General features: G+C 57.2%; 1 protein-coding gene across 4 annotated transcripts in view; it reads right to left on the bottom strand.

Annotated features, from left to right (window-relative positions):
* Positions 1–24,806, bottom strand: part of PAX7 (paired box 7) — a gene marked incomplete at its 3' end in the record, with an annotated part of 98,775 nt that overhangs the window by 8,680 nt on the left and 65,289 nt on the right. For all 4 annotated transcript variants that reach the window (XM_080655064.1, XM_080655065.1, XM_080655066.1 and 1 more), the window contains exon 8: positions 2,438–2,684. In XM_080655064.1, coding sequence (XP_080511190.1) covers positions 2,438–2,684 — 247 coding nt within the window. The remainder of the gene's footprint in view (positions 1–2,437; positions 2,685–24,806) is intronic.

Genomic DNA, 24,806 nt, shown 5'->3' with positions numbered 1-24,806 from the left:
GGAGCCAGGGAGTAGGGGTGGAGCTAGAGGGGCCTGGGAGGACAAGAGAGGGGAAAAGGGGGGAGGGAGGAAGGGGAGGCAGGGAGGAGAACAGAGGGAGGAGGAGGAGGGAGGGAGGAGGGGGAGGCAGAAATTGCTCCAGCCAGTTTCTAGAAGCAGAGGGGGAACAAACACTCCTTTCTCGCCTCCTGGGCCCTTTCCCTTTTGATCCCCCCTCCCTTGTTACCCCCCCCACCCGTGCTGACTCTGGGGTTAATTTTATTTCCGTGTTGGGCAGGCGCCCCTGGAGTCAGGCACGGGGCTCTGGGTGTGACTAACGCCTGCCCCAGGCCGGGGCTCTAAACTCTTTTATCAAGAGCATGTGTCCTGCTCGGTTCCCCAGGCACAGGGGCTGGGGCAGGGGTCGCCCTTGGTTCCTCTGGAAACACCCCCATGCACATGTGTGCACCCTGCTCTCAAACATACGTGCACACACATTATACACCCACACACACTTGCTCTCCATGCACACACTCTCACACAGACACAGTGATACACACAGACAACATCATGTGTACAAGCCTGGATGCACAACTACACACAGGAGCACACAGCATTCGTATGCAGACACTCAAGTACATATGCGCCCATATTTATACCCTGCACACTTCATCTACATGTCCCATAAATACTCCCAAATACACACACACTTGAGTATGTGTATACACATGTACATATAGTTACACATATTTGCACACTCACACACATCTGCACACATATTTATACATGTCCACACAATAACATATGCACACTATATATGTCAAACACACAGGCACATACATACACAGCCACAGCCACATGAACACACTTGAATGTACACTTAAACACATGGATATGTGTTACAGCCATGCATGTTGACATGACCAAACACTGTGCACGTGTGCATTTGCATAAAAACACATACCATGTATGCAGTGTGCTCATTTAAACTCACACATATGTGAATAGTCATGTGCACATATATCCACATGTGCCACTCAAATCCACACACACACACACACACACATACTCACCTATGCACAAGGATGTGTGCACTAACACTTGTATGCTGGGATACTCACAAATACACACACAGACACACACACCTGAATTGTAACACATCCAAAACACGTATCCACACTCATGCATATACCGGTGTGCACATATATCTTATCCAAACATGCACATACAGTGGGGGCCGTGAACACAGCTGGGAGGTGGAGGCAGCACAGCTGGCCCTCATTTAGCCGTGGAGGCCAAGGCCATATGAGGAGGAGAGGGTTGGTGTGGGGACAGGAAGCAGAGGTCAGTGAGGCCAGGCCAGGGCTGTGGCGGGGCGGGGGGTGTGAGGACATCCTTGGGCTGGGAGGTCTCACCCTCTCGCCACTCGCCCTTCTGATTAGTTTGACACCAGCAGGTGAGGCCTTTGCAGGGAGGTGGGGCAGGAGGGGCAGCCAGTGACCTCGGCTCCCTCCCGGCGCCCCCTTGGCCTGCCCTGCTGCTGCCCTGTCCAGCGGCTGGAGGCTGTGGCTGGGCCCACCTTCTGCAGCTTTTGGTCTGAGGATCTGCCATCCCCCACCCCAGGCAAGGTGCCAAGGGATGGCGACTGGGCTGGGCATGTGAGGCCAGCTCAAAGTTTGGGGAAACCAAGGCTGAGGATGGGGGTGGAGGAGAGAGCTCAAAGTACAGCTGACCCTGTGGCCGGGGGGCAAAAGGGGCAGATCCCCACCGGCTCACTGTCCCACCGGCAGTCACCAGCCACGTGCAGCGATGGAGCCCCTGAAATGTGGCCAGTGCAATTGAGAACCAGAGTTTACATTTTGATTTCATTTTACCTAATTGAAATTTAAAAACTGGCATTCCATTTAGTTCAGTGGCCGGGAAACTGCAGTAGATTTGGAACAACTTGGGTGTGTCAGCCTACAACTTCCTCAGTTGTCAATGCTGTGAAATTTCAACGTGGGTCTAGCATTCCCAATGAAACTTCGTGTCTGAATGAAAATGGGCTGGATTTCACAGACACAGTATGGAGAAAAGAATGTAAAATAGTTCATTGATAATTTTATGTGGATTACCTGTTGAAATGATCATCTTTTGGATAGAATGGGTAAAATAAAATTGTTAGCAAAGTAATGTGCTGTTCTCACATTTTATAATGTGGCTCCTTGGACATTTTACGTGATATCTGTGGCTTGTATGATACTATTTCTGTGGGACAGTTTTTCTCCCAAGACAGCAGCAGTAGCAGGGGCCCAGCTCAGCATCATCTTAGAACAGCTGTTCTTCCTTTCTGGACCTCAATTTCCTCATCTGTGAAATGGGCACCTCCACCCCCATACCACCTTCCAGTTCTCTACAAATTAGCAGGGGGCAGGGAGGCGGGCGGGGGGGGGGGGGATGCCGGGGGCCGGGCACTCACTCTGGCCGTACTGGCCGTACTGGTAGCCAGCCACGGGGTCCACGCTGTAGCCAGTGGTGCTGTAGGTGGGTGGGCAGTAGGACTGGGAGGTGGGCAGGCTGTCCCCTGGCTTGATGGAGTCCGCCCGCTGGCTGCAGCTGGCCGAGATGGAGGAGGCCGAGTCCAGGCCGCCGTGCAGCGGGGAGATGGAGAAGTCGGCCTGCGGCTGTGGCGGCACCGCGCTGGGGTTGCTCAGAATGCTCATCACCTGTGGGGAGAGACCATCGTGGGGGCTGAGCAGCAGGGGTGGGGCTGGAAGGACCCCGCAGAGGCAAGCGCATGTGGGGGCGATGCCAGGCTGGCCGTGGGCAGGCCTCTGCTGCGGTCTCGCCCTTGGGGTCCCTGCAGCTTGGAGATCCATTGACCTGTGGGCTTATCCTTGTGGGTAAGATGGTTAGCAGTTTCTCCTGGTTGGTCCTGACCCACGGAGGCTTCCTCCACTGAGAGCTCTGGGAGTGCAGCGGGGCCTATTCACCACTCCAGCCCCAGGCCTGACTGAAAAAGTGAATGCACAGCGCATGCATGAATGAATGAACAAACCTGCTAATTATGTCTCTCCTAGCAGACAGGGAGCTCTCCTACCACAGGGACCTGTGCCTCCCCCATCAGACTGGGATGCTCCCATCTTCCAACACAAAGGGCTTTCAGCAGGACTGGGCCTGTCCAGCTTCACCCCTCATCCTGTGCCATGCTCTTGACTTTGGTCAGGACCTGGTGACCTCTTGGGAATGTACTCCACCGTAGCCTGCCCGGAACCTCTCTTCCATCTGGCAGCTCCGGGATGCCTGTGGCCATCACCCACTTCCTGGAGGAGCCGATCCAGCAAACAGATTCTCACCATCAGTGCTGCCAACTCGGACCGTCACGGGGAGGCTCCCTTCTAGAATCTCTGCTTCAAGACCTGGTGTTAACTCATTGGTGTGTTCACTTATTCATTCAACAAACATACACGGAGGTGACTATGACACCGGAACTGAGGCTGAGCCTGGGACCTCAGAGGAGGAAGAGCCATGGCTACCACCCTCAGCTGGGAGAGTGTTTGGGTCTGGGGGAAGGGGCACCTAGCAACAGATCATCAAGATGTGAAGTGATGAGGGTTGTGACAGAGGCAGCTCGGGGCTGTGAGAGCCCAGCGGAGAGCACCCAGCTGGCCAGGTGGCCCAGGAAAGCTTCTGGAGGAGGTGACCCCTGTGTCCAGGTGTCCAGGAGAGTGGGGAGAGGTGGTGTGAGCAGCAGGATTCCTGCAGCGGGAGAGACCACAGCGCCCTAGTCAGCCCAGGGGAGGGGGCGGAGAGGCAGACCTTTGTGGATCTGACCTCAGGGCCAGGACCCTGGTAGCCTCCTGCTAATGCCACCCCTATGGGAGGGCGGCCACAGTGCCAGGTGGGGTCAGGCTTGTTGATGGTCTGCCCAACACCAAGCTGAAGAATCACGCTGCCATCCGACTGGGCACGTGGCTGTGTTCTCTGATTTCCCCACCCACCTCCTGGGAGATGGGCTCTGGGCATCTGAGCAATGACCTGTGACATCCTGAAAATGTCTGCCTTCTCACTTTTGACTTGTCCCTGCCATAGGCACTGCACCGGGGCCTGGCCAGGATCTGCATCCTCAGGCCAGGGCCAGGCATGGAGCTCCTCCACGTCCTAGCTGTGTGGCCTCAGGGTGTCCCTTACCTCTGTGACCAGCCCATCCCCAGGAAAAGGGCTGACGATGAACCTGACTCAGAGGGCGCTGGAGGCCGAGATGAGACCAGCCTGGGGAGCTTTGCGCCTACCCTGGTGCAGGCGCTGAGGAGTCAGCGGCCCCAGCTCCTTGGTCCTCTTCTTCCCACCTCCTCCACTGTCCCTCCTCTCAGCCACCAACTGATGTGACACTCCCGATCCAGAGGCCTACAGAGACGTGTGGGGCAGAGCTATGACGTCCATTTCTCAGATGACAAAACTGAGGCATATGAAGGGCTGGGGCTTCCCCAGATCTCACAGCCAGTCCAGCCAGCCGGACCCTGCCTGCTCGCCTGATAATGCTGACACTGCCTCTCAAGGGTGTTTCAGGCACCTGACCCCTTTAGAGGTTCTTACTCCGGGGACCAACCAGCCAGTGTGTTTCCTGGGCAGCTACCAGTGGGGGTGGGGGTCCCTCATCCCTGACTCTTCCCTCAGTGCTCCCAACACACCTCCCTCAGCCCTGGGGGCATCTCTCCTCTGTCCTTTACCTCCCCCCACCCCTTCCCAGAGCCAGAGGCCAGGGCCAGGGCATGGGTCTGCTGGGGCTGGCCTGTCTCCACCGCAGCTGTGGGATTTAGGTGGGTCTTAATGGTGTGTCACCCACTGAGATGGCAAAGACACAGGGCACGGGTCTGTGAGAGGGGAAGTCTGGGCGGGAGGTGTCGGGGCGACTTTGTACAGCAGCACTGTTTTAGGGAGCGGAGGTCTCCCCGATTCTCTCTGCATTGAATGCGCTTCTAAGGCCTCTGTCATGGGGGCCCACACAGGGTGCTGGGTGGGGGCTAGAGGGACTCTGGAAAAGGGGGTCCCTGTAGTGAGGTGGTGTGAGGACGTCTGACACCATCGGGCTGTGCTTGCTGCTTTCTGACTGTGACATGGGGCCTCCTGGACCTGAGCTATTTGCTATGTGAATGGGGGCAGGGGGTTCTCTGGGAAGACTCAGGAATCTCAGGATGCCCTGGGAGTTAGGAGACCCCATTCTCTTCCAAGTTCCTGTCTAGACCTCACTTTCCAACTAAATTAAGAAAATCACCACCCATCCTATTCCCACCCCATGCAAACACTACCCCTGGCCCTCCCTCAGTGGAGGGCCTGGGCCCCAGAACAGACTCAGGCTCAGGGGAAGCACATGTCCGTTTCCTAGGGGGTCGGCGGGGGGGGGGGGGAGCCTCTCAGGAGGGTATGTCAGCTCAGGTGAGGTAATCCCTTCCTCCTGAATATCACTACGATGCACAGGAGAGACATGGGATGAGGGAAGAGTAGAGAGAGGATGAGGCTGTTCTGGGGACAAGATATAGGAACTGTACACAGACCCACTCACACTGCAAGACAGGGACCTCCAGGGAACCGCCTCAAAGCTGACCATATCACTCATATCACTCAAGCATCATCGGTGGCTTCTCAGGGCCTTCCAGGTAAACAGGGCAAAGGTGATCTGGCCGCTACCTGCCGGTCCCAGCTCCTCCCTGCCCTTTCCTACCTTGCACTTGAAATCCCAGCCACACCAAGCGGTGGTGTTTCCTAAAGCCATCCTTTATTCCTTCCATAAGCATTTCATAGAGGGCTGCCACCTGCCGGGCCGGAGATAGGACTAGACTGTGACTCCTTGAGGCCAGGATGAAGCCGCATTTCGTCCGTCTTTGCGGACCCAGTGCCTACATTGTGTCCATTACATACGATGAGCTCAGAAGAAGCCTGTGGAATTAATGTAATTCACATCACACATATTTAGTGAGCACCTACTATGTGCCAGGCCCTGAGATGCAGCAGTGAGATTTAGCAACTCCGTGTCTCCTAGAGTTGCCAGTTTAGCCAAGAGGCTGACAACAAACAAGGAAGTCATATGATTCACAATACTGGTAAGTGCTATGGAGGAAAATAAGGGGGGGGAGGGGTGTATGTGGAGCAGTCAGGCAAGACCGCCCCCAAAAAGGTGATATCGAGGCCAAAAAGAACCGGCATGAGAAGATGTAGCAGGCAGCAAGTGCAAAGGCCCTGGGGTGGGCACATGCCCAGCAGGTTTAAAGAATAACAAGAAGGCCAGTGTTGTGAGAGAAAACCCCGAGCCCCTGAGCGCTGCAAGGCCTCCCAGAATCCTTAGTCCGAGGGACTTGTGTGGCTCAGGAGGTGCCCAGTGGCTCAGGAGGCCTTGGACCCTGGGCCATTTACAGACAGCTCGGAAGCAGCTCCAGCCCAGGGAGCTCTTACTGTAATGAGATTTGTTCAATGGGATTTGCCCTGGAACATCAAATCAAATTCACATCTGGGGTAGGTGTGAATGGGGGAGGGGCCGCATCTGCTTGCTCTCTCCCAGAGCCCCCGGAGGCCTGGAGATCAAAGGGCTTCCCTCTCATCCAGCCCCCTCCTGGGGCATGGCAGCTTCCAAGCAAACAGGACAGGACCCAGCTGAAGAGGGGGGAGCTGGGAGCAGTGACTCCTCACAGAAATAGACGATCATTGCCCCCATTCTGCAGATGGAGAGGGGGAGAGGTGCACCCATGATAACACAACCAGTAAGTGGCAGAGCTGGGATTTGAACCCGGGTCTCCCTGACCTCTAGGCTGTGCCTTCCCCGCAGCAGGCAGTGCTGGAGAGAATGGAGCGAGGCCCTTGGCAGCCCACGGCACAGCCCTGCAGGCCCAGGTTGCCCTCTGGCCTCTGGCCGGCCCAGGGACTTCCCGGAGTCCCTCTTTGCCCGCAGAAGCAGAAAGCGTTTGCCTACCGCTAGGGGCCTAGCCGAGGTCTGGAGCCTGCAAACTTTTGAACTTGAGGAAGTCCGGGTCTGATGCGGTAATCTTCCCCCTCAAGAATGTTAAGGCCTCTCCCTGGTGGGTGTTACTTTTTCCCGGTGACCTTGCTCTCACTAATGTATTACTTCTTGGTACGTTACCGTTACTAACTCAAAATCAATACCGACCTCCACATCTGTAAGGCTTTATCTGAAGGCAAATCTCCCGGCTGTCTGTCAGGCTGAGTGACAGCCATCCCTTCCTCTCCCCCCCACCGGCCAGGGCCCCCCACCCGCCCCCAGCCCCTTCCTCTCCCTCTGCTCTAAATCAGTCCCAGCCTCCACCAGACTAAATCAATAAGGGGCCGGCCTCACCGCCCTTCCGCCGCTGGCTTGCAGGTTTTGGGAGGTGGGAGTTGAGGGAGCCCCGTGCCAGCCCCCCTTCCACATCCTCTGCTCACCGCCCCCTCCCCCGGGACTTGCTGGCGCTCCCCTACTTTAAAAGAAGGGGATGGGAAAAATGTAATTAATTCCCTCCGTTCCTGAGCTGGCCCGGAGGGCCTGGGACCGAGGAGGCTGAGCTGTGAGATCTGCACCCTCTGTGATAACCAAACGTGGCTTTGGGAGCGAGGCTGCAATTAGAAGGGGTGATCGCCATCATCGGGGCTCTGTGGCCGGTTCGGGTGGATGAGTGGGGGCCTCAGCAGGAAGCAGAGGGGAGAGGGAGGGGCAGGGCTGAGACCGATGAGGTCAGGACATTGGATGGGAGATGAGATGGACTGGAATGAGGCCAAGGGCCACTCGGACAGCAGGCAGGTCGGCAGCCCCGCCTCCGCAATGCCAGAAGAGGACCAGACGGCGATTTCACCAAGGGCACCTGCCAATCGGTGTTCTGCGGGGCTTCCCTGAAGCACCAGGGGCCAGGATGTCTGCTGCTGACTAGCTGTGACCCTGGGCAATTTCTTTAACCATCTGAGCCTGTTTTCTCATCTGTACAATGGGAATGATTACAGTACCCGGAGGGTTACTGTAAGGATGACATGAGTAAATGCACATGAAGTCAGTACCTGGCCCATCACTGATTCTCAGTAAATGCAAGCTCTCCTCCTCTTCTCCCGCCTGCTTCAGAAGGGACCTGGCTCAAGGGACAAATGGCCACTTGAGGACAGACTCAGGGGACTGGCCCCTGTTGGGGACCATGTTGTTTTCACCCCTTCTTCCCTAAGGGGCCCGGCACACAGTGGGTGCTTTCTGCCCAGAGGATTACTCGGTCTCCAGGCAGAAGCTGCACCTGTGCTCTCTCGGGAAAGGAGCCCAGGTGGGTGTCTCTTGGACAAGCCACACCCCTTCTTTGGCCTGAATACGCTCATCTATAGTGAGGGCGTGGCATCCAATGACATGGGACCCTGACGGTGGATCTGTGAAGTCTCTAGTCAAGATCTAGCGAGGGTCAGAACTCACACACCACACAGGGCAGCCCACGCCGCACCTCCACAGGGACCCACACCTGAATCCAGGAAGCAGAGACGACTCAAAAGCACCTCGTCTGGATGGCCAAACAGCTTTTCATCAAAACCCCAATAAGCCAGCATGAAAACCCTTCACAGCTACTTTGCTCAGACTCATCAGTACATTTCACATGCGCGTACACATTGATACGCGCACACATTGATACGCGCACACATTAATAGGCGCACCCCCGGAGCACACGTGGGAGGCACCCTGGCGATTGCTGCGTTTTCAGGGAAACTAAGGTTCCAGAAGGGCAGTGACTTGCACTCGGGGAGGTGTCACCACAGAATCATGGCAGCTGAGCAGGTCCCTGCCCACTACTGCCGCCGCCACCCCCGCCCCTCCCCGCCCTCCCCGCCAGTCTCAGGCTCAGCTCCAGGAGCACCTGCTGGCGTGGTGCGCGGAGCACATTTCTCTCTAAGCCGCACATCTGAGAACAGCCCTGGCCCACCCTCGAATTCATCCCCTCGACTTCCACAGGAGGGGAGGGGGGGCATGTTGGGGGGCAGCCTGTGGAGAGAAGGCAAGGGCACAGCTTGCCGGGAATGGGAAGCAATGTTTGTCTGGCCTGAGTGAAATAGGTCTTTATTGGACCCAGACTGTCCCCGGCTGCGACAGCCCAGCTCACGACTTGCTCTGGTCCCAAGGGCCTGGAGTCACCTCTATGTCCAAATGGACTCCAGGGGGCCGGGAAGGGCTGCTCCGGGCTTTGTCCGTGAGGTCACTGCTTCTTCACTGTGGCTGCCCCGTGGGAATCACTTGAGGAGTCTTTCAAAATGCTGAAGCCCGGACCTCACCCCTTAGAGATTGGGATTAGTTGATCTAAGGAAGGGGTCTGGGCACCAGACATGTTTAAAGCTCATTCCATTCCACTCTAATGTGCAGCCGAGTTTGAGAACCACCGCGCTCACATCAGCGCTGTTATTGCTACACACACACGACCCCACTGCACATCCACGCCCAAGGGTGGAGACACGAACACACATGCAGAATACACACTGACACCCAGACTGGAATGCACACGAACACGCGAAGAGTGACACACATGAAAACAGCACACGCGCACACACACACACACGCACGCACGCATGCACCGCTGGGTTGCATGCCATCCACACACTTCACGGATGCACACATGGGCAGGGTCACACACACATTTGTGTGCACCGCAGCCTCGCAGCTCCATGACGCCAGCTCACTAAGGCGAGCCTGTGCCTCTGTGCCCCCTCCTCTAGCTCCCAACAGACACCCCACACACATCACACAAACACTCCTCGCCCGTTCTGCTGCCTGTCCCAGCTCCACGCTGGGATTAGTGCAAGCGAGAAATCACCCACCCGGGCAGCTGACCACCCTCTCCCCCTCTCTCCTGCTCGATTCTCTACTAAGAGGATCTGGACCCCCTCCGCTCTCCCTGCCTCCTGCGGACAGCGGTAATGGGTTTCGGGTGCTGACTTTGAGCTTCCAAACAAGATTTCCTGCAGGTCTCCCTGTTCCACCCCCTTTCCCTTCCCTCTCTCTGCTCATGGCCCTCTCACTCCACTCCTCCACCGTCCACATCCCATACAGCAGCCCTCCACCCCCCAGGAGAGCTGATGTTCAGGCGCAGGCCAGCAAACTCCCCTCTCCCCCAACCTCAGCCCCCTGACTCTCGTTCCCCCCTTCTTTGTCACCACCCAGCCTTTCAGGAAGGCTCTCCAAAGTCTGTCTGCTGTCATTCTCTTGCACAAGCACAGCACCTTCATTTCCAAAGCATTTCCCTTTAAGCCTTATGACTATGAAGCATTGTTAGTCCATTTTTCAGATGAGGAAACTGAGGCACACCCAGAATTTCCTAGGGGATGCATGGTGGCACTGGGGCAAGAACATTTGACCTCTGACTTCTAGTCCAATACACCTGCCCAGATTGTGGTTTTCACTGCCACAGATGGTTCTGGGTCATTCTTAACGCGCGCACGTGTGTATGTGTGTGTGTGTGTATGTATACTGTGTGGGTGCCTGTGGGAATGTCATGTGTGTGAGAGATGAGTGTATGTGTGCATGCATGCATATGCACATGAGAGTGTGTGTATTCTATATGTGAATTTTGTATGTGTGCTTGTGAGTCTGTGTGCATGTGTATAAATACTGTGTGTGAGTTTGTGTCCATGTGTGTGATTATCATGTGTGAGTATTGTTGTGCATGCATGTGTGCATACTTCACATGTGTGTGGCTGCGTGTCCTGTCGGTCCCTCCAGGTGACCTCACCGAGGGCACACGCTGGGGCCTGAGCCCTCAGATGCTCAGAGGGCACCTGGGAAGCACCTGGTCACCGACTGCCATCTCTGACCAGACGGGCTCCCCGCCCCGCACTCTGGCAGGTTACCCTTCCTCCACGTGGGAGCCCCACAGGCCAGACCCGAACAGACTCCTGGGACTGGCTATGTCCCATGGAAGAGGAACTGAGGCTCATCCATTAAAGAGGAATTTCTGCAGAGAAAGGATTCGGCCAGCACTCTGGTAAGAACCTCCTAGTGTGTGGAGGCAGAGACTCTGAAAGGCGAAGCCGAAAAGGGCTGTCAAGTCTGGGGTTTGGACCTCATCCGGAGAAAACTTGCAGCCCCACCCCCTGCCCTTGGCACAGATGACCCTGACTCTGGATCTGACCAGGAGCTGCTGGGGGCTGACTGGTGGCCTATTCCTAGCGCCGGGCACATAGTAGGTGACCAACAAACGTTTGTTGAGTGAATTACTGAGTGAGTCTGTCTGTTTATCCCCAGTACAGGGCCTGGTACAGAGTTGGCTGAATGAGAAGAATAATGGAGGGATCGTGGCATACTCACAGCCACCCCTCATCTCAGTGTATCTCAGAGCCCCCTCCCACCACAGGGGTCCTCAGACGCTTTAGCTAAAGACCATGAGGAAGTGAGGGGCTAGACAATGACTTCCCACTCATTGTCCCAGAAGCTAAAGTCTCTCTCTCTCTCTCTCTCTCTCTCTCACACACACACACACACACACACACACACACACACACACTCACACACACACACACACACACTTCCAACTTCCAGTGCTTGCTCTACAAGATGTCAATCTCCAAATATCTGGAAACATCTAGAAATACTGGAAATACTGGCGGGGGCCTGGATTTGGCCCCCCCGCTTCCTGGGAGCATCCTGGGTTGGCCCGATCTGAAGTGTTCGTGCCAGGATGGGTCCGAGAGCTACTGGCCCCTGGCGGGCACTGGAGCAGGCGGGGTGCGGTGGGATTCAGAGACTGGCTCTGATGGCGCGATAATGGCGGCCGAGGGATTAGTGCGACTGCTGAGAGCGGCGGCGGGGCTGGCGAAGGAAGGGGCCGATCGCTGGGAAAGATATGACTATTTAAAGATAATGATTGCATAAATTTAATTAGCACACTTTCACGCGGCAAATGGCCGTTTTGTAATTAATGTATTTGGCCTTACTAAGCATGAAAGATCCCATCTCCTCCCCCTCCCCTCCCGCTCCCCCTCCTCTGCGGCCCCTAATGAAAGACAGAGAGCAAGTGACAGAAACAGTTTGTCAGTGGCTCCAGGTGTCAGGGGCCTAATTGGCTGAGCTGAGGGAAGGAGGGGGAGCCAGGAGGGCTGGGAGGGGTAGGAAGGGGGGCTCCTGGACTGGCCAGGCCCAGGTTGGGAGAGGAGGAGGAGGAGGAGGAGGGGGAGAAGGAGGAGGGGGAGGCCTGGGCTCTTGGCCCCCTGGCCTGGAGGGGGGGCTCCCCTTCAGTAATTGCCGGAGATGGGAACGCAGATTGGCCGTGGCAGGGAGTGAGGGGTGGCAGGCAGGCCTCGTTAGTACCTGGGCAGACAAGCTGGCACATATCACAATGCGTTAGGGACCCACAGCCACGATGGCTCAAGCCCTGCTGGCCCTTTCCCGGCAGCAAAGTCCTTTGAGGGGAATGAATAGATGAGCCTCAGTTTCCTCTTCCAGAAAATGGCCCCCTGTTATCGAAAGGTTCAAAAAATGATCATAGCCTCGCATGACTAAGCGCCTAGTATGTGCCAGATACCTACTATGCGCAGGTAGCACCGCTATTCACTCCTTACCACAGCTGTCTGAAGGATGCCATTTTAATCTTTCTGAAATTCGGGTGCGTTTTTATCACCCCCAGTGCCTTTCTGTGGCTGAGTCTGCGGCCAGGTAGCATCACCATCAGGAGGACCCGGATGGGGGTGGATGCGTGGAGGTCAAGGCCAAGAGGTCAGGGAAGAGATGATGATGGCAGAGCTGTGTGCAAAGCTTGTGTTGACGCCTTCTGATAAGTTCAGGAAAAGGCCAGCATCAAGTTGTCCTTGATTCGCTAAAACAGGGGTATCGGCTGCTCCATGTTAGAGATCAGATAACTGAGGCTCTGGGAAGCTGAATAATTTGCCCACGTCTGCAAGTTATTTAGGAAGTGGTGGGCTAGGATTTGAACTCAGAAGGCCTAACTCCAAAGTTAATTCTCTTTCTAGCATCTACCTAACAAGACCCACTGCGGGGCCAGCTCAGCACCTGCCCTACCCCCGTGGCACCATCCGCTGCCTGCTGGCTAAGACGTGGCTCTCTAGGGAAGCTTCTTTGTTGGGTGGGTATAGCTGTCAATGGCAATAATGCCCCCCACAGTTAGAGCTGCCTGATCTTCTTGTGGGGAACCAGGAAACAGGGCTGAGAGGGTTCCAGCTGCCACGCCCAACCTTGTGCCATGGCGTGTTGAAGCTGTGTGCACTCTCACCTCTGACAATGACTCTCTATCCTCTTCACCAGCCGCCCTCTGCCAGCCTCAGACACTGGCCCCTGCCCCAGCCAGCCCAGCCCCTGCCCCGCGTTCTCGGAGGAAGGCAGGGAGGGGAGGCCTTGAGCCAGCCCAGGCGGGTGGAGCAGGGCCCAGCCAGCCCTCTCCCGAACCAAATTCAATTTCGAAGCTTAATGAGTTTGCAGAGGAGCCCGGTACGCTGGCCCGACACCACTCCTTGCCGGCTGGGTGGTTCCCGCCCAGCCACCGCGTGCGCAGCAGCCGGAGCAGGGAGAGCCCTCGGCTCCGTCGAGAGTGGCGGGGGCACTGAGCGAGTGAAAAATGTCAGAGCAAATTGCTCTTGACAGCGTTAATATCTGCACCTCATAGCAATAATTACATGTAAATAAATAGCAAAATGACACTCAGCTGGAGGCGGCTAGGGGAGGACAGGCGCTGCTAAGGACCAGCTGGGGACCCGGACGCTCTGCGCCTTCCCATCGTCGAGTCTCGGCTTCCCCCTCTCACCCTCAGCCCGATTCTGGCTGCTGCAGCACAGAGCAGGGACCTCAAGATCCTGGCCGCTCCTTAAAAAGGTGAGGGGAAAAGAAAACATTTGGGTCCCCCTGGGGAGGGGGGACAGGTGGACCAAGCATCCTCCCAGCCTCTTTCGCTCCCTTCTCCTGAGCACCTTATTCCATCTCTGGGTCCCTGTGGAGAGATGCCTCTGAAACCCACATCTCTTCCCTGACCTCTTGGCCTTGACCTCCACGCATCCACCCTCATCCGGGTCCTCCTGCACTTCCTGTCTCTGCCTATGATTCCATTACCCTCTTGGTCACTTGCACTGTAGATGTCCAGTCATCCTGGCCTCCTCCCTCATGCCAGCATCCATGAGGCTGCAACAGCAGGTGCCATGCAAACTCATCAGCTAAACAGGGCGCAGCTTCCTGCAGAATCAACTGGACCCGATGCTAATTTATTTCATTATTACGACCCAAAAAATAGGGCTCTGCTGTGGCCAAGAGCATGCATTTTAAAGATACTCCGTGACAGTCCGTGCGGTCCCCACCCCCAGGGCCTCAGGGGAACACACTCCACTTTTCTTGTCAGGGGTACTTCGGAGAGAAGTTTGCGAAGCCCAGGGTGGAACCAGAATCGCCTCTTGTGCCTCGTTTGGGGGCCTATTACTTCGCTGGTGTGCTTCTGTCTGCCAAAAGCAAGGACCATGCCTTACCCATGTCTGGACTCCTAGGACTTAGCAAAAGGCCTTTGTGGGTGTTTGAGGAGGAAGAAAGGAAAAAAAGGAAGTAACAGGCTAGGAGGAAGGGCAGGATGGAAGGAAGGGCAGGTGGAGGAAGGGTGACGATGGGGAGGAGGAAGCTGCTGCCCAGGTAGGTAACGTTCTCCAAAGAGCCCACATATACCAGGTAGCGGGACTGAATGCAGGGCTCCCCGCTCCCCTCCCAGAGGGACCCAGGGGCCATCCTCCTGGGACCCAGCCTCCCCTCAACTCTGTGCCTGCGCTGCCTGGAGTTCCCACGAGTCAGGGCTCCCCCAGCCAGGAAGGGCACTGAGGGCCCTCCAGCTACCCCGCGCCCTGCCGCCTCACCTGCACAGGGCAGGGAACGCAGCTCATTCTTTGCAAAACAAATACCTTCTCCGGAGCAGCCCCCGAGTCCGACTCGTCTTGTTTAGCACACCGACTAATCCACTTATCAGGGATAAAGCGCCTGTGAATCCCCATTTGATAAAGGCAGCCACAAAATTAGCAAAAACGTGCCCACGGCTCTGACGCAGCAAACAAACAAGAGGCTGGGCCTGCACCGGGAGATGCTGTCTCCTTTCAGTGCAGGGCCCCGAGAGACACGGCAGAGATCGGGGCAGAGATGGAACTTTCTAGCTGGCGCTGCAGGCGGGAAGGCCCTGCCTTGGGGTAGACGGGAAGGGGTTGGCAAGATGTGCAAAGTAACCCGGATGGAGTCCCTGCCCCATTCTGTACTGCACGCACCCCAATGCCAGCCTGAGTCCCCAGCTCCCATTACAACCAACTTCACGACACCGGTGCTCCCACAATTCCAAATGCACCCCCTTGTGATCCCAGCTCTTCAACGCTTACTCCACGCCAAGCAGCATTCTGAATGTTTCCCCTGTTAACCCACTTACTCCTTACAACAGCCCCCTGAAACTGCTGTCATCCATGCATCGTAGATGAGGAAACTGAGGCACACAGAGTTCAAGTCACTTGCTCAATATCACACGGCTGGCAACCGCTGTTTCCAGTTGGAGAGTTTGATTATCTGTTTTATAATCTATTATTTAACTTAGATAATAACGCTCCAGTGCAACCATAACCAAAACTCAACCCACCTCTTCAACCATGGTCCCCAACCCTGACAGCAGCCCCCCAAACCATCTGGCTCTTCCCCCCACGATCTGTGGTCCCCATCCCTGCCACTCTGCACAGGGCCTTTAAGTTGCAAAGCCTGGGTGCCCTGTAAATGATCGAGCGACTGTCAAGTTCACCTCGCTGAGTCACTGACAGAGCGGAAGTGGTCCCACGTCCATACTGGTAACTGTCCTCAGGGCTGAGGGGCCTCCTGCAGGGCCCCCCCCCCCCCCCCCGAGGCCTCTCTGCCCTGCCACAGGGAGCTCCGGGTGCTTTGCTGACCTGGCCTACCGACCATGGCAGTGGCATTATTAATGAGCACCGTCAAGCAGAGGGTGGCTTTGAGGAGGGGCCTCGCCTCTGCTCCCGGAGACAGAAGAAGGTCCAGGAAGAGGGAGGGACCAGGAGGAGATTCTGGAAGGCTCCATCCCTGTGCTGCCCACACGCCCACCAACCCTGGTCTGGGAGGAGGGGCTGGTCCCAGGCCCAGGGGGTGGGGACATTAATCACAGGGGAGCACCTGTCACGGTGGCATCTGGAACTAAAAGGAAACACTTGGCAAAAGGGCAAGACTTCTCACCCCGGGCTCCTGGGGCTCTGGGACCAACCACCGCCACACCTGGAGGCCAGGGCTGGGAGCAGGGCATCTGGGGTTCAGGCCAGGCAGCCCCTCTGTACCTGCCGCAGGAGGCGCCTCCTGAAGCAGCGCTGGAGCTTAGGGTCCAGGAATGAGCCCACCCTGATGGGGTGCCAGCTGGTCGTGGGCACAGAACAAGACCGTAGGGTGTGAAGAGCCCCCAGCCCGCCTCCCCTGCACCTCTGAGGGACTCCGGCTTCCCTCCCGGGCCTCTGTCTGTCTCCTTCCATGCTGTCCTGGGTGGTCGGGCCACTCTGAGTCCCTGCAGGGAGCTTGTGCAGAGAGCTGGGGCGTGGGGAGGGCATGTCGAGGTCATTTCAGCCGGTGCTCCTCAAGCTTTCCTGTGCACGCGAGTCCCCTGGGAACCTGTTCAGGTGCAGCCAGACCTGGAGCAGCAAGGGTGTGGTCCCGTCCCTGCCTATTCTGGCAGCCCAGCATGGAGGCGAGGCCTGAGTTTGGGATCCTGACATTGTCCCTTGCTGCCGACCTTGAGCTTTGCCCCTTTGAGTCTGCATGACGATTTCAGGCCTGGGGGCTCGGTGAGGACCAACAGCTAAAACACCAAGCCAGGGATGCCCTCACTGTCGTGGACAGTAACAGATGCCGAAACGGCCACCCTGCCACTTCAGGGGCCAAAGTGGGGCGGGAACCCCGTTGGGACAGCTGCTTCTCCCAGAGCGGGAGAGGGAGCTGCCTGGGGTTGGAGTCGGCAAGGAGCCCGGGGACTTTGGGCTGGGGAGGGCATTATCTGTGGTGAGGAAGGGAAGGCGGCCCCTGGGGCGACGCTCAGGAAGTTCCGCCCTGGGGTGGACACCCCCCCTCTGTGTAAGACATTTGCCAGGGCCTTCACATCCCCTGCCTCTGCTGGCCCCCAACACCAGCAGGATGGAGGGACAGGAGTGGGGCAGGGGGTCTCCTCATCCCCCCGTCCGGTGCTCAGTGCGGAGAAGGTTTCCCAGGGCTCTGTGTCCAAGGGGCGGGGGGTGGGTGTCCGTGGCACTCGGAGCAGAGAGATGACTGTAAGGCTGTCCACCGACCCCCCGCAGTGATGGGGCCACTGCCCACGTACCGCGCCCTCTGAAAGGCCTGCTAACCGAGTGTTGCCAGGCAGCAGAGAGGGTGCAGGCGACTGCGGGGTCTCCATCTGTAAAAGCAGGCCAGGGGCCAACTACTTCCAGGGGGCTTCCAGCTTGAAGACCGCTGAGAGGGGATCTCAGTTCCATTCAAGCCACTCCTCCCCGACTCACTTCCTAAAGCAGTGGGGGGTGGGCCAGGTGTCGATGCGATGGTGAGAAGGTGAAGGCTCCCCAGTCCATGCTTCAGAGGTGCGGGCCTCAGACCTGTGGCTCAGACGGTGCCTCGTTACCATGGAGACGCCCCAGGCCCACAAGAGACCTCCTGGGGCAGCCTGTCGGAGTGGAGCGGCATTTCCATCTTTAACCGCGATCCCACGCCCACTGAGGCACAGGTTCGGGGACCACTGGCTCTCAGTGTGATCTCCTAGCCTGCAGAGAACCCACCCCCAGCGGCCTTGACCAAACCAGACACTGTCTGCGCGTGCACGCCCATGTACACACACACACACACACACACACACTCACACACACACACACACACACACACACACACACCGAGAGGGCGTGTCACTGACGTACCAGGCTGCCCTTTCCACCTTCCGCCCGGCCAGTTCCGCTGTGCAAAGCCCTTCCTCACTCTGAGCTCAATCTGCCTCCCGTGACCTCTGTCCTCGGCCATCACCCTAACACGCTGGCTTGCTCTGCCCCCAACCACGGACAGCCCCCGGAGGATTGGGGCGCGGGGGGGGGGGTAGAGAAGGCTCCCTTTGGACCGCCTAACCACCCGGGACGGTGGTTAGAAAGCAAAGGTGGACCTCGGGTGGGCCATCCAGCCCAGACAGGCCAAAGGCACTCCCCTTGGCAGGAGGGTGCCGGGCGCCAAGATACCCCCCCTCTGCCCCTGCCTGGGCAGCCCCCCCTGCACCCCCCGGAGGCTCCCGGCTTCTGGTCTGCTTGTTGTCTCGTGGACTAACTGGGAAGTCCTGGAAGGCAGGCAGGGGCCACAGCCGGGCATGGAGTGGACGCTCCGTGTGCAGGGCGGGCCCATGGCAGTTCATTCACCCCTACACTGCGGGCCAGGCTTCGTGCCTGAAACACAGCCCCCTGCCTCAGGGGGAGAGAACAGTAGCCACAACGTTAAAAATCCCGAGAGAAAGCCTGGGAGGGAGGACGGCCACCAGATGGCACGTCAGGGAGGGCTTCTGGGAGGAAGTGACCTCCGAGCTGAGACCAGAGAGAGGGATAGGGTGTGGCAGGCGAGGAGAGGGAGAGGGAGAATATTCCGGCAAGTGCACTGGAAAGAGGACCCTGCGGACGGGTTGGGGTGGGGAGACAGTCCTCATTGGAGGCACCACCAAGGAAATAAGTGCCCATCGCTTCTCTCGCTGGGACAGCCTCGCGCCCTGTCCCTCGGCCACCCTGGGCCACCGTTCACTGTGGACAGATGGCGGAGGCAGGGCCGGCGACCACACGCCCCGGTGGGGGGAGTCCGGCATTTGGCCCAGCCCAGGCAGAGGGCTCGGCGTTTGGGGGTGGCCAGCTCGCTGCTGCCCCCCATCCCGGCCGGGCAGCTGGAATTAAGCAGGCCGCCAAGCCCGAGTGGGTCCTTATCTCGGGGAGACAGTTGTTGGGAATCACTTTGACTGAGTGGTTTTGTCTCCCCGCATTTTCCACTGTCAGGCGGCCTCGGGCCATGGATCAAAGGCACGGCGCCGGCGCTCAGCGCACAGGGAGGGGCTGCCACGCTGATCCAGCCGGATCCCCCCTTCCACCCCCTACCGCCCCCACCCCTGCCCGGACCCAGGTCCGCTGGGCCCCCAGAACCTGCGCCCGCCCAGCCTGTGGGCCCAGCATTAGCGAACTGGACAGGTCCGAGAGAGACTAGAACTGTTGGGAAAGGAGAAATGGGAGAGAGGACGGGAAGGGGGTGAAGGCGAGGGGGTGAGGGGGCTGAAGATGAAGAAGGAAGAGGTGTTTGTGAGAGAAATCTGGAAGTGAGAAGCGGTGGAGGAGAGAGATTAGGGGAAAGAGAACGGGAGGGGCTGGATCTGAGAGGAGAGAAGGAAGGAGGGAGAAACAGAGGGTTTGAAAGAAGGCAGGAGAGGGGAGGGGTGGGGGAGGGGGCAGGGTCCAGGGGAGGGGGCAGAGAGGATTCTCTCTGCAGAGGTGTAGGAGGCTTATGATGGGAGCCAGGAGAAGGTGTCCAGGGGGTGCTGCAAATAGGGTGAGGGGCAAGGGGGCTGAAGGGAGAGAAGGGGCTGGGGGCAGCCAGGCGCTGGCGGGAGGGAATGGGCAAGGAGAGCAAGAGAGAGCAGGAGCAGCGTGCAGGAAAGAATCTGCAGCTACTTTCCCATCAGCTGGGCCGAGAGAAAGCCTGGGATGAGGGGCAGGCCTTGGAGGCAAGACTGGCTGGAGGAGGAGGCCAGTGGGACGACAGGCCTGGCGGGGCAAGGGGTGGGGTAGAGACTGTTCTCCCTTCATAGAAAGTGCTGGCAAAGAAGGAAGCAGAGGCACAGAGAGGGGTGACCAGCCGAGACTGCACTCAGGCCTGACCTTCTGAAGGTCCCCAGTGATGCCCTGGGGGACAGTGGCCCGGATAAGCTGATGCTCCTAGAAGCCCCAGCTGTCCTAGCAGAACCCCTAGGGCAGCTCAGAACTCCCGTCCCCACGCCCAGAGGTGCTGGAGAAATGTGCACAGTTGGGGAGAGGGCCAGGGGACAGAGGAGGCCTGGTGTGAGGGTCGGGTGAGGGAGAGGCCCTTGGCTGAGGTTGGGGCGGCCAGATGCCTGGACAGGGAGGCAGGAAGGAGCAGGGGAACTCAAAGGTGCTGGGGGAAAATTCATTCCACAACAGGAGGTCTGGGGCCTGGCCCTGCACCCACTCCGTCACTGTGTGGCCTGGGGAGCCCCCATCTGCAAAGAGCTACCCGCATTGTGCCAGACGCCAATGTGCTTTGCATATATCAACTCAGACTAGCTCTAAAATAGGAGCTATTATTAGCTCTGCTTTACAGAGGGGGAAAGTGAGGCAGAGAGGAACCTGTTTGGAATCATACAGGTAGGAAACGACAGTGCTGGGGACTGGGACTGGGGCCAGGCCCAGGGATTCCGGAGCCTGCGTCCCGACGCCCCTGCTCTCTTGGGTTTTAGGCACTGGAATAGCTGAGATCCGAGAGTCACGGTTGGCCCTCAGAGCTGTCCCCGGCAGGTGGAACACAGACCGCTTCTGTGACACGTACTGAGTAGCAGCGTGGTTTCTGGGGCCAGGAAGGTGGGTTCAAGTCCAGGCTCTGCCACTTGTTAGCAACCCAGGCAAATTGTTTAAACTGCTTGGTGCCTCTGAACCCGCCTTTGAAGGAGAGAAATAACTCAGGCCCTCCCCTTGCAAAGGTGTTAGGAAGGTTAAACAGCACAGCATCTGGCCTGTGAAAAGTCCTCAAAAAACAGAACCCTTATTATTATGATTTGCCTAGTAAAGCAAGTACTTTGAATATACTGATAAAGTGTGATAAACGAACAGTGCAAGCAACACTAGCCCACCCTGAGGGGCGAGGGAAGGCTTCTTGGAAGGGCCAAGTCTAAAAGGGTCAGTGGCAGTGGGACTGGGGTGATGACGGGGTGCTGGAGGGGAGTCCCCTGCAGAGCAAGCAGCAGGTGCAAATTCCTGGAGGCAGGGTGGAGCATGGCCCCAGGGGACCCTCAGAATCACCCTGTCTCTCCTACCTGGGTCTTGCCCGGCCTCCCAGGTCCAGGTGCTGAGCATCCCGGCTGCCTCCCTCCCGCTGGGGACCCCAGGGATGGGCCTGAGCAGCTTCGCGTCCGCCCACCATATTAATTGCTAATCTCCCTCATTTTCTTCCCCTCTATCTGTGGGGACTGTCTCACTCAGAGCCCCCGTGTTAATCAGGAAGAAGGGCAAATCCGCTATTTGCATTCTTTCCCACCAAACCAGGCAGCTCTGCACAGCTAAATGCAAAGCTCCACAGAGCGGGGCTGAGGCCCCAGGAGGGTGGGGGGTGGGGGGACAGGAGGACTCACGTGCTCATACAAAGAGCCCACAGGAATCACAGACTCTGAACAACCAGGTTCCTCACTAGCAGTTCATCCATCTCTTTAATTGCACAGATGGGGAAACTGAGGCCTAAAGGGGGAGGTCACACAGTGGGTCCGAAGCACAGCCAGGAGGGAACTCGGATCTTTCAACGTCCCAACTAGTGACCAGGCCTGGCCTAGCTGAGCCAGACTTCCGGTCCCAGGAGAAAAATGGCCAAGCAGAAACACCTAGCAGGTCACCCCTAGAACTGTCACTTATTAAGCTCTTCTTGTATGCCAGGCGTGGTACCAAGTGTAAACAGTCTCATTTACTTCTCATCATCCTGCAAGGTGAGTAGTATCAGTCCATTTCACAGATGAGAAAACTGGGGGCGCCTGAGGGAGGGTGACCGAGGCTCAGAGAGCTCATGTAATTTGTTTGTGGTCACATAGCAAGTAAGTAAGGACCCGGGATCCGAACCCTGGTCTGTATGATCGTTCCATGACATACCTGAATTAGACACTGTTTAAGTATCTGCCATATTATTTGCTGCTGTCTAGTCTGCACCAACCTCCTATCCCTTCCTATTTTCCCTGAGCCAATCCTACCTCCCCTTTGAGACTCCTCTCCTCCAGGAAGTCTTCAGTGGCCAGGCCCTCCCTCCTTCAGACTCCTCTGCTCTTCCTACCCCGTCTGACCAGAAATCCCACTAAATTGTCAACATCTGATTCTCTCATTGGTAAGAGCAAAGACGGCCGTGTGTATTCCTTATTTGGGCCTCCGCTGTTGTTAATAACAGAAACCAGATAAACGAATTTGAAGGAAATCATATGTAATGACATCCAAGTGCCAACTACGTGATCAGCTGCCTCAAAAAGCTCTTGGGGACAGACCACAGCTACATGTCATCGGGCCTGCAGCATGCCTGGGGGCTGCCAACGGTGGTTGGAGACCTACTGTGTGCCAGACACTGAGTTCTGTGTGTTAGCAAAGAAATCATCATGCACCTGCTGTCACTGTGTCACCTGTGGTCCTACTGAAGACCGTGGTTGGTCCCTGACCTCAAGGCGTGCATGGAAGCATCCTGGCCTCCCTCCCCTGCTTGCTTAGGCCAGGAAGGGGCAGCGAAGCTCCCGCCCACACCTTCTTAAGGGGTGCAGTCTAGATTGCTGCAGATGTGTCAGTGGGGGGCAAAAAAGAGGCCCAGAGCCCCGGAGGCAGTCTCCAACCTGTCTCTTGTCCAGACTCAGGGAGATGGGCTCGAAACCCCATCTTCCCAGAATCTCCTCTAAGGAGGAGAAAAGGCCAGGTGGCCCTCCTGCTTCTTCCTCAATGATAAGAGACCCCAGAGCCACCTGGAAACCAGCCCCCCAGTTCCTGGCAGGACCTGTGCATGGGCATGACGCACCGCTTACCAGCAGTCGGGAAAGTTCCAGATCCCAGGCTCGCCTCTGTCCCTACCCCCTTGCTCCCCTCCACTCAGAAAAGGAGGGTGGAGCAGCAGAGACATAAACAGGGTCTGTTTTATGGGAGAGGAGGCTCTGTCCAGGCCTCTCCCTGTGGGCTGGAGGCTGCAGCGACCTCTGATTGATGGGAGCAGGTGGTTTTGTTTGGCGAGGAGCCGCCAGGGGGAAATAACTCAGCTTTTCCCACTGAGGGAGGTTAACCGTGGACAAAGGCAGCACTGGATGTGGGAGCAGGATCTTGGCAGGATGTGTGCCCCCAGGGGCTGGAGGGGCTGGAGGATGCCCAGGGCCCCAGGGCCAATTCTCGGAGCCCTAGAGCAGGCCTGCCGGGAGCCCTAGGGGAAAGGGCACTGGGTGTGGGGGCGCCTGGGGAGCTGGAGGACAGGCCCCAGGCCCTCAGTTGGTGCTCTGCTCAGGGCTGCAATGAGGGGCTGGCTGACAGGGCTGGGGCGGGGGCGTCCCTGGGAGCTGGCTGTCACTGAGTGGGGTGAAAGCCAGCTGGGGAGGGCAGACACTGTAAAATGCCACTTGGCTTTAGGTCCAAGAATATCTGGCCACAGACTCTTGGCCCTTTCCACAAGCTGACCTCTGACCCCACACCATCATGGTTGGTCATGGTGAGAAATGGTGAGAAATGGGTGGGTGGGTAGATGGGGTGACTCAGTTCGCTTTTCCCTCACCCTGGGAAAATCACTCAGAGCCAGTGTCCTTCTGATGTGAGCTGGTCAGTCCTTCCATCCCAGCTCATCCTGGACCAGAGCCCTGGGCGGGGGTGCGGGTGGGGGCATATAATGGGGGAGAGGGGGCAGTCTTTCCTGTGCTTTCTGCAGAGTGGGGTGCTACCCTAGCATCCTCTCTCCCAGGACTAGGGTCAGCAGAACACCCCACACTGTTCTGGATTGGAAACCAACTCAGTTATTTTCCAACCAATTGAAGGGAGTGAAGGAGAGAGGGAAGGGAAGGGGGAAAGAGACAGGAAGAGATAGGCTGGGAGTAAGACAGGGTTGGAAGCCAGGGCATAGTTTGGGGGGCGGGGGAGATGAATGCACATTTATTGAGCACCTACTAGGTGCCAGGCACTTTACTCAAACTTTCCTTTAGTCCTCGTGGTACTCGGGAGAGGTAGGGATTATCTCTCTCCTTTTCAGATGAGGAAAATGAAGCCCAGAGAGGTTAAGCAAGCTGCCCCAGGGCCACACAGCAATTTGGGAAGTGGCAGAACCAGCCCTTCAGGGCTGCTCTTTAGCAAGGCCGTGCTGTTTCTCCTTCCCCGGGGGCCTGAGGGAGAGGCCTCTGGGGAAAGGGAAAGCCTGGAGGAGACCCTGAGAGCCGCAGGGAGGGGAGGAGAAGGAAGGGCTGGCGGCCCGGAGGAGCGCTGGCTGGGGTTAAAGCCCCATGTTCCTACAACCCGCTAAGCCGGAGAAATGAATTCTGATCCCTCCAAAACCCAACCTCGGCAAATGTGCGCGAGAAGGGTCTCCTTTCAGGGGAGCAGGAAATCCTCCGCACCTCCTCCCGACACCCCGTAATGCCAGGATGTCCCCAATCTGCTTTGAGGAACGGAGAGATTAAGAATAATAAAAAAATTGCAATAAAATGTGTGTGAAGGAGGGGGTAATTGTGGACAAACGCAGCATTCAAATTCATTTTTCAGCTCTTTTACACACCATTTCAATCTTATTTTCTGCTTGTTAATGAGATCTTGTTGCCTGGGCTAGGCAAAACCTTCCAATATCAGGACGTAATTGCACATAATTTTCTCTCCTACCAGTGATTTGCATCAGTTTTTTAAAAAATTCTGGGCTATTTAACACCCGACAATCCGCCTCCCCGTCTTTCTGCCTACGAATCTCCCACTCCCTCCTTCCTCGTCCCTGGTCCAGCAAGACTCATTTTAAATGCTTATTATAAACGCAGTGTCACCAATAAAGGGGGGACACAAAGAGGAAGTGACAAGAGAAAGAGGCAAAGGAGTTTCCTGTGCCCACCGCGTGAGGGGCACAGCTCAGCTCCGGAGCAGACCTG

This window comes from Plecotus auritus, assembly GCF_963455305.1.
Source record: "Plecotus auritus genome assembly, chromosome: 2".
In the NCBI taxonomy this organism is placed as follows: Eukaryota; Metazoa; Chordata; class Mammalia; order Chiroptera; family Vespertilionidae; genus Plecotus; species Plecotus auritus.
This window is presented reverse-complemented; position numbering and strand designations above follow the sequence as displayed.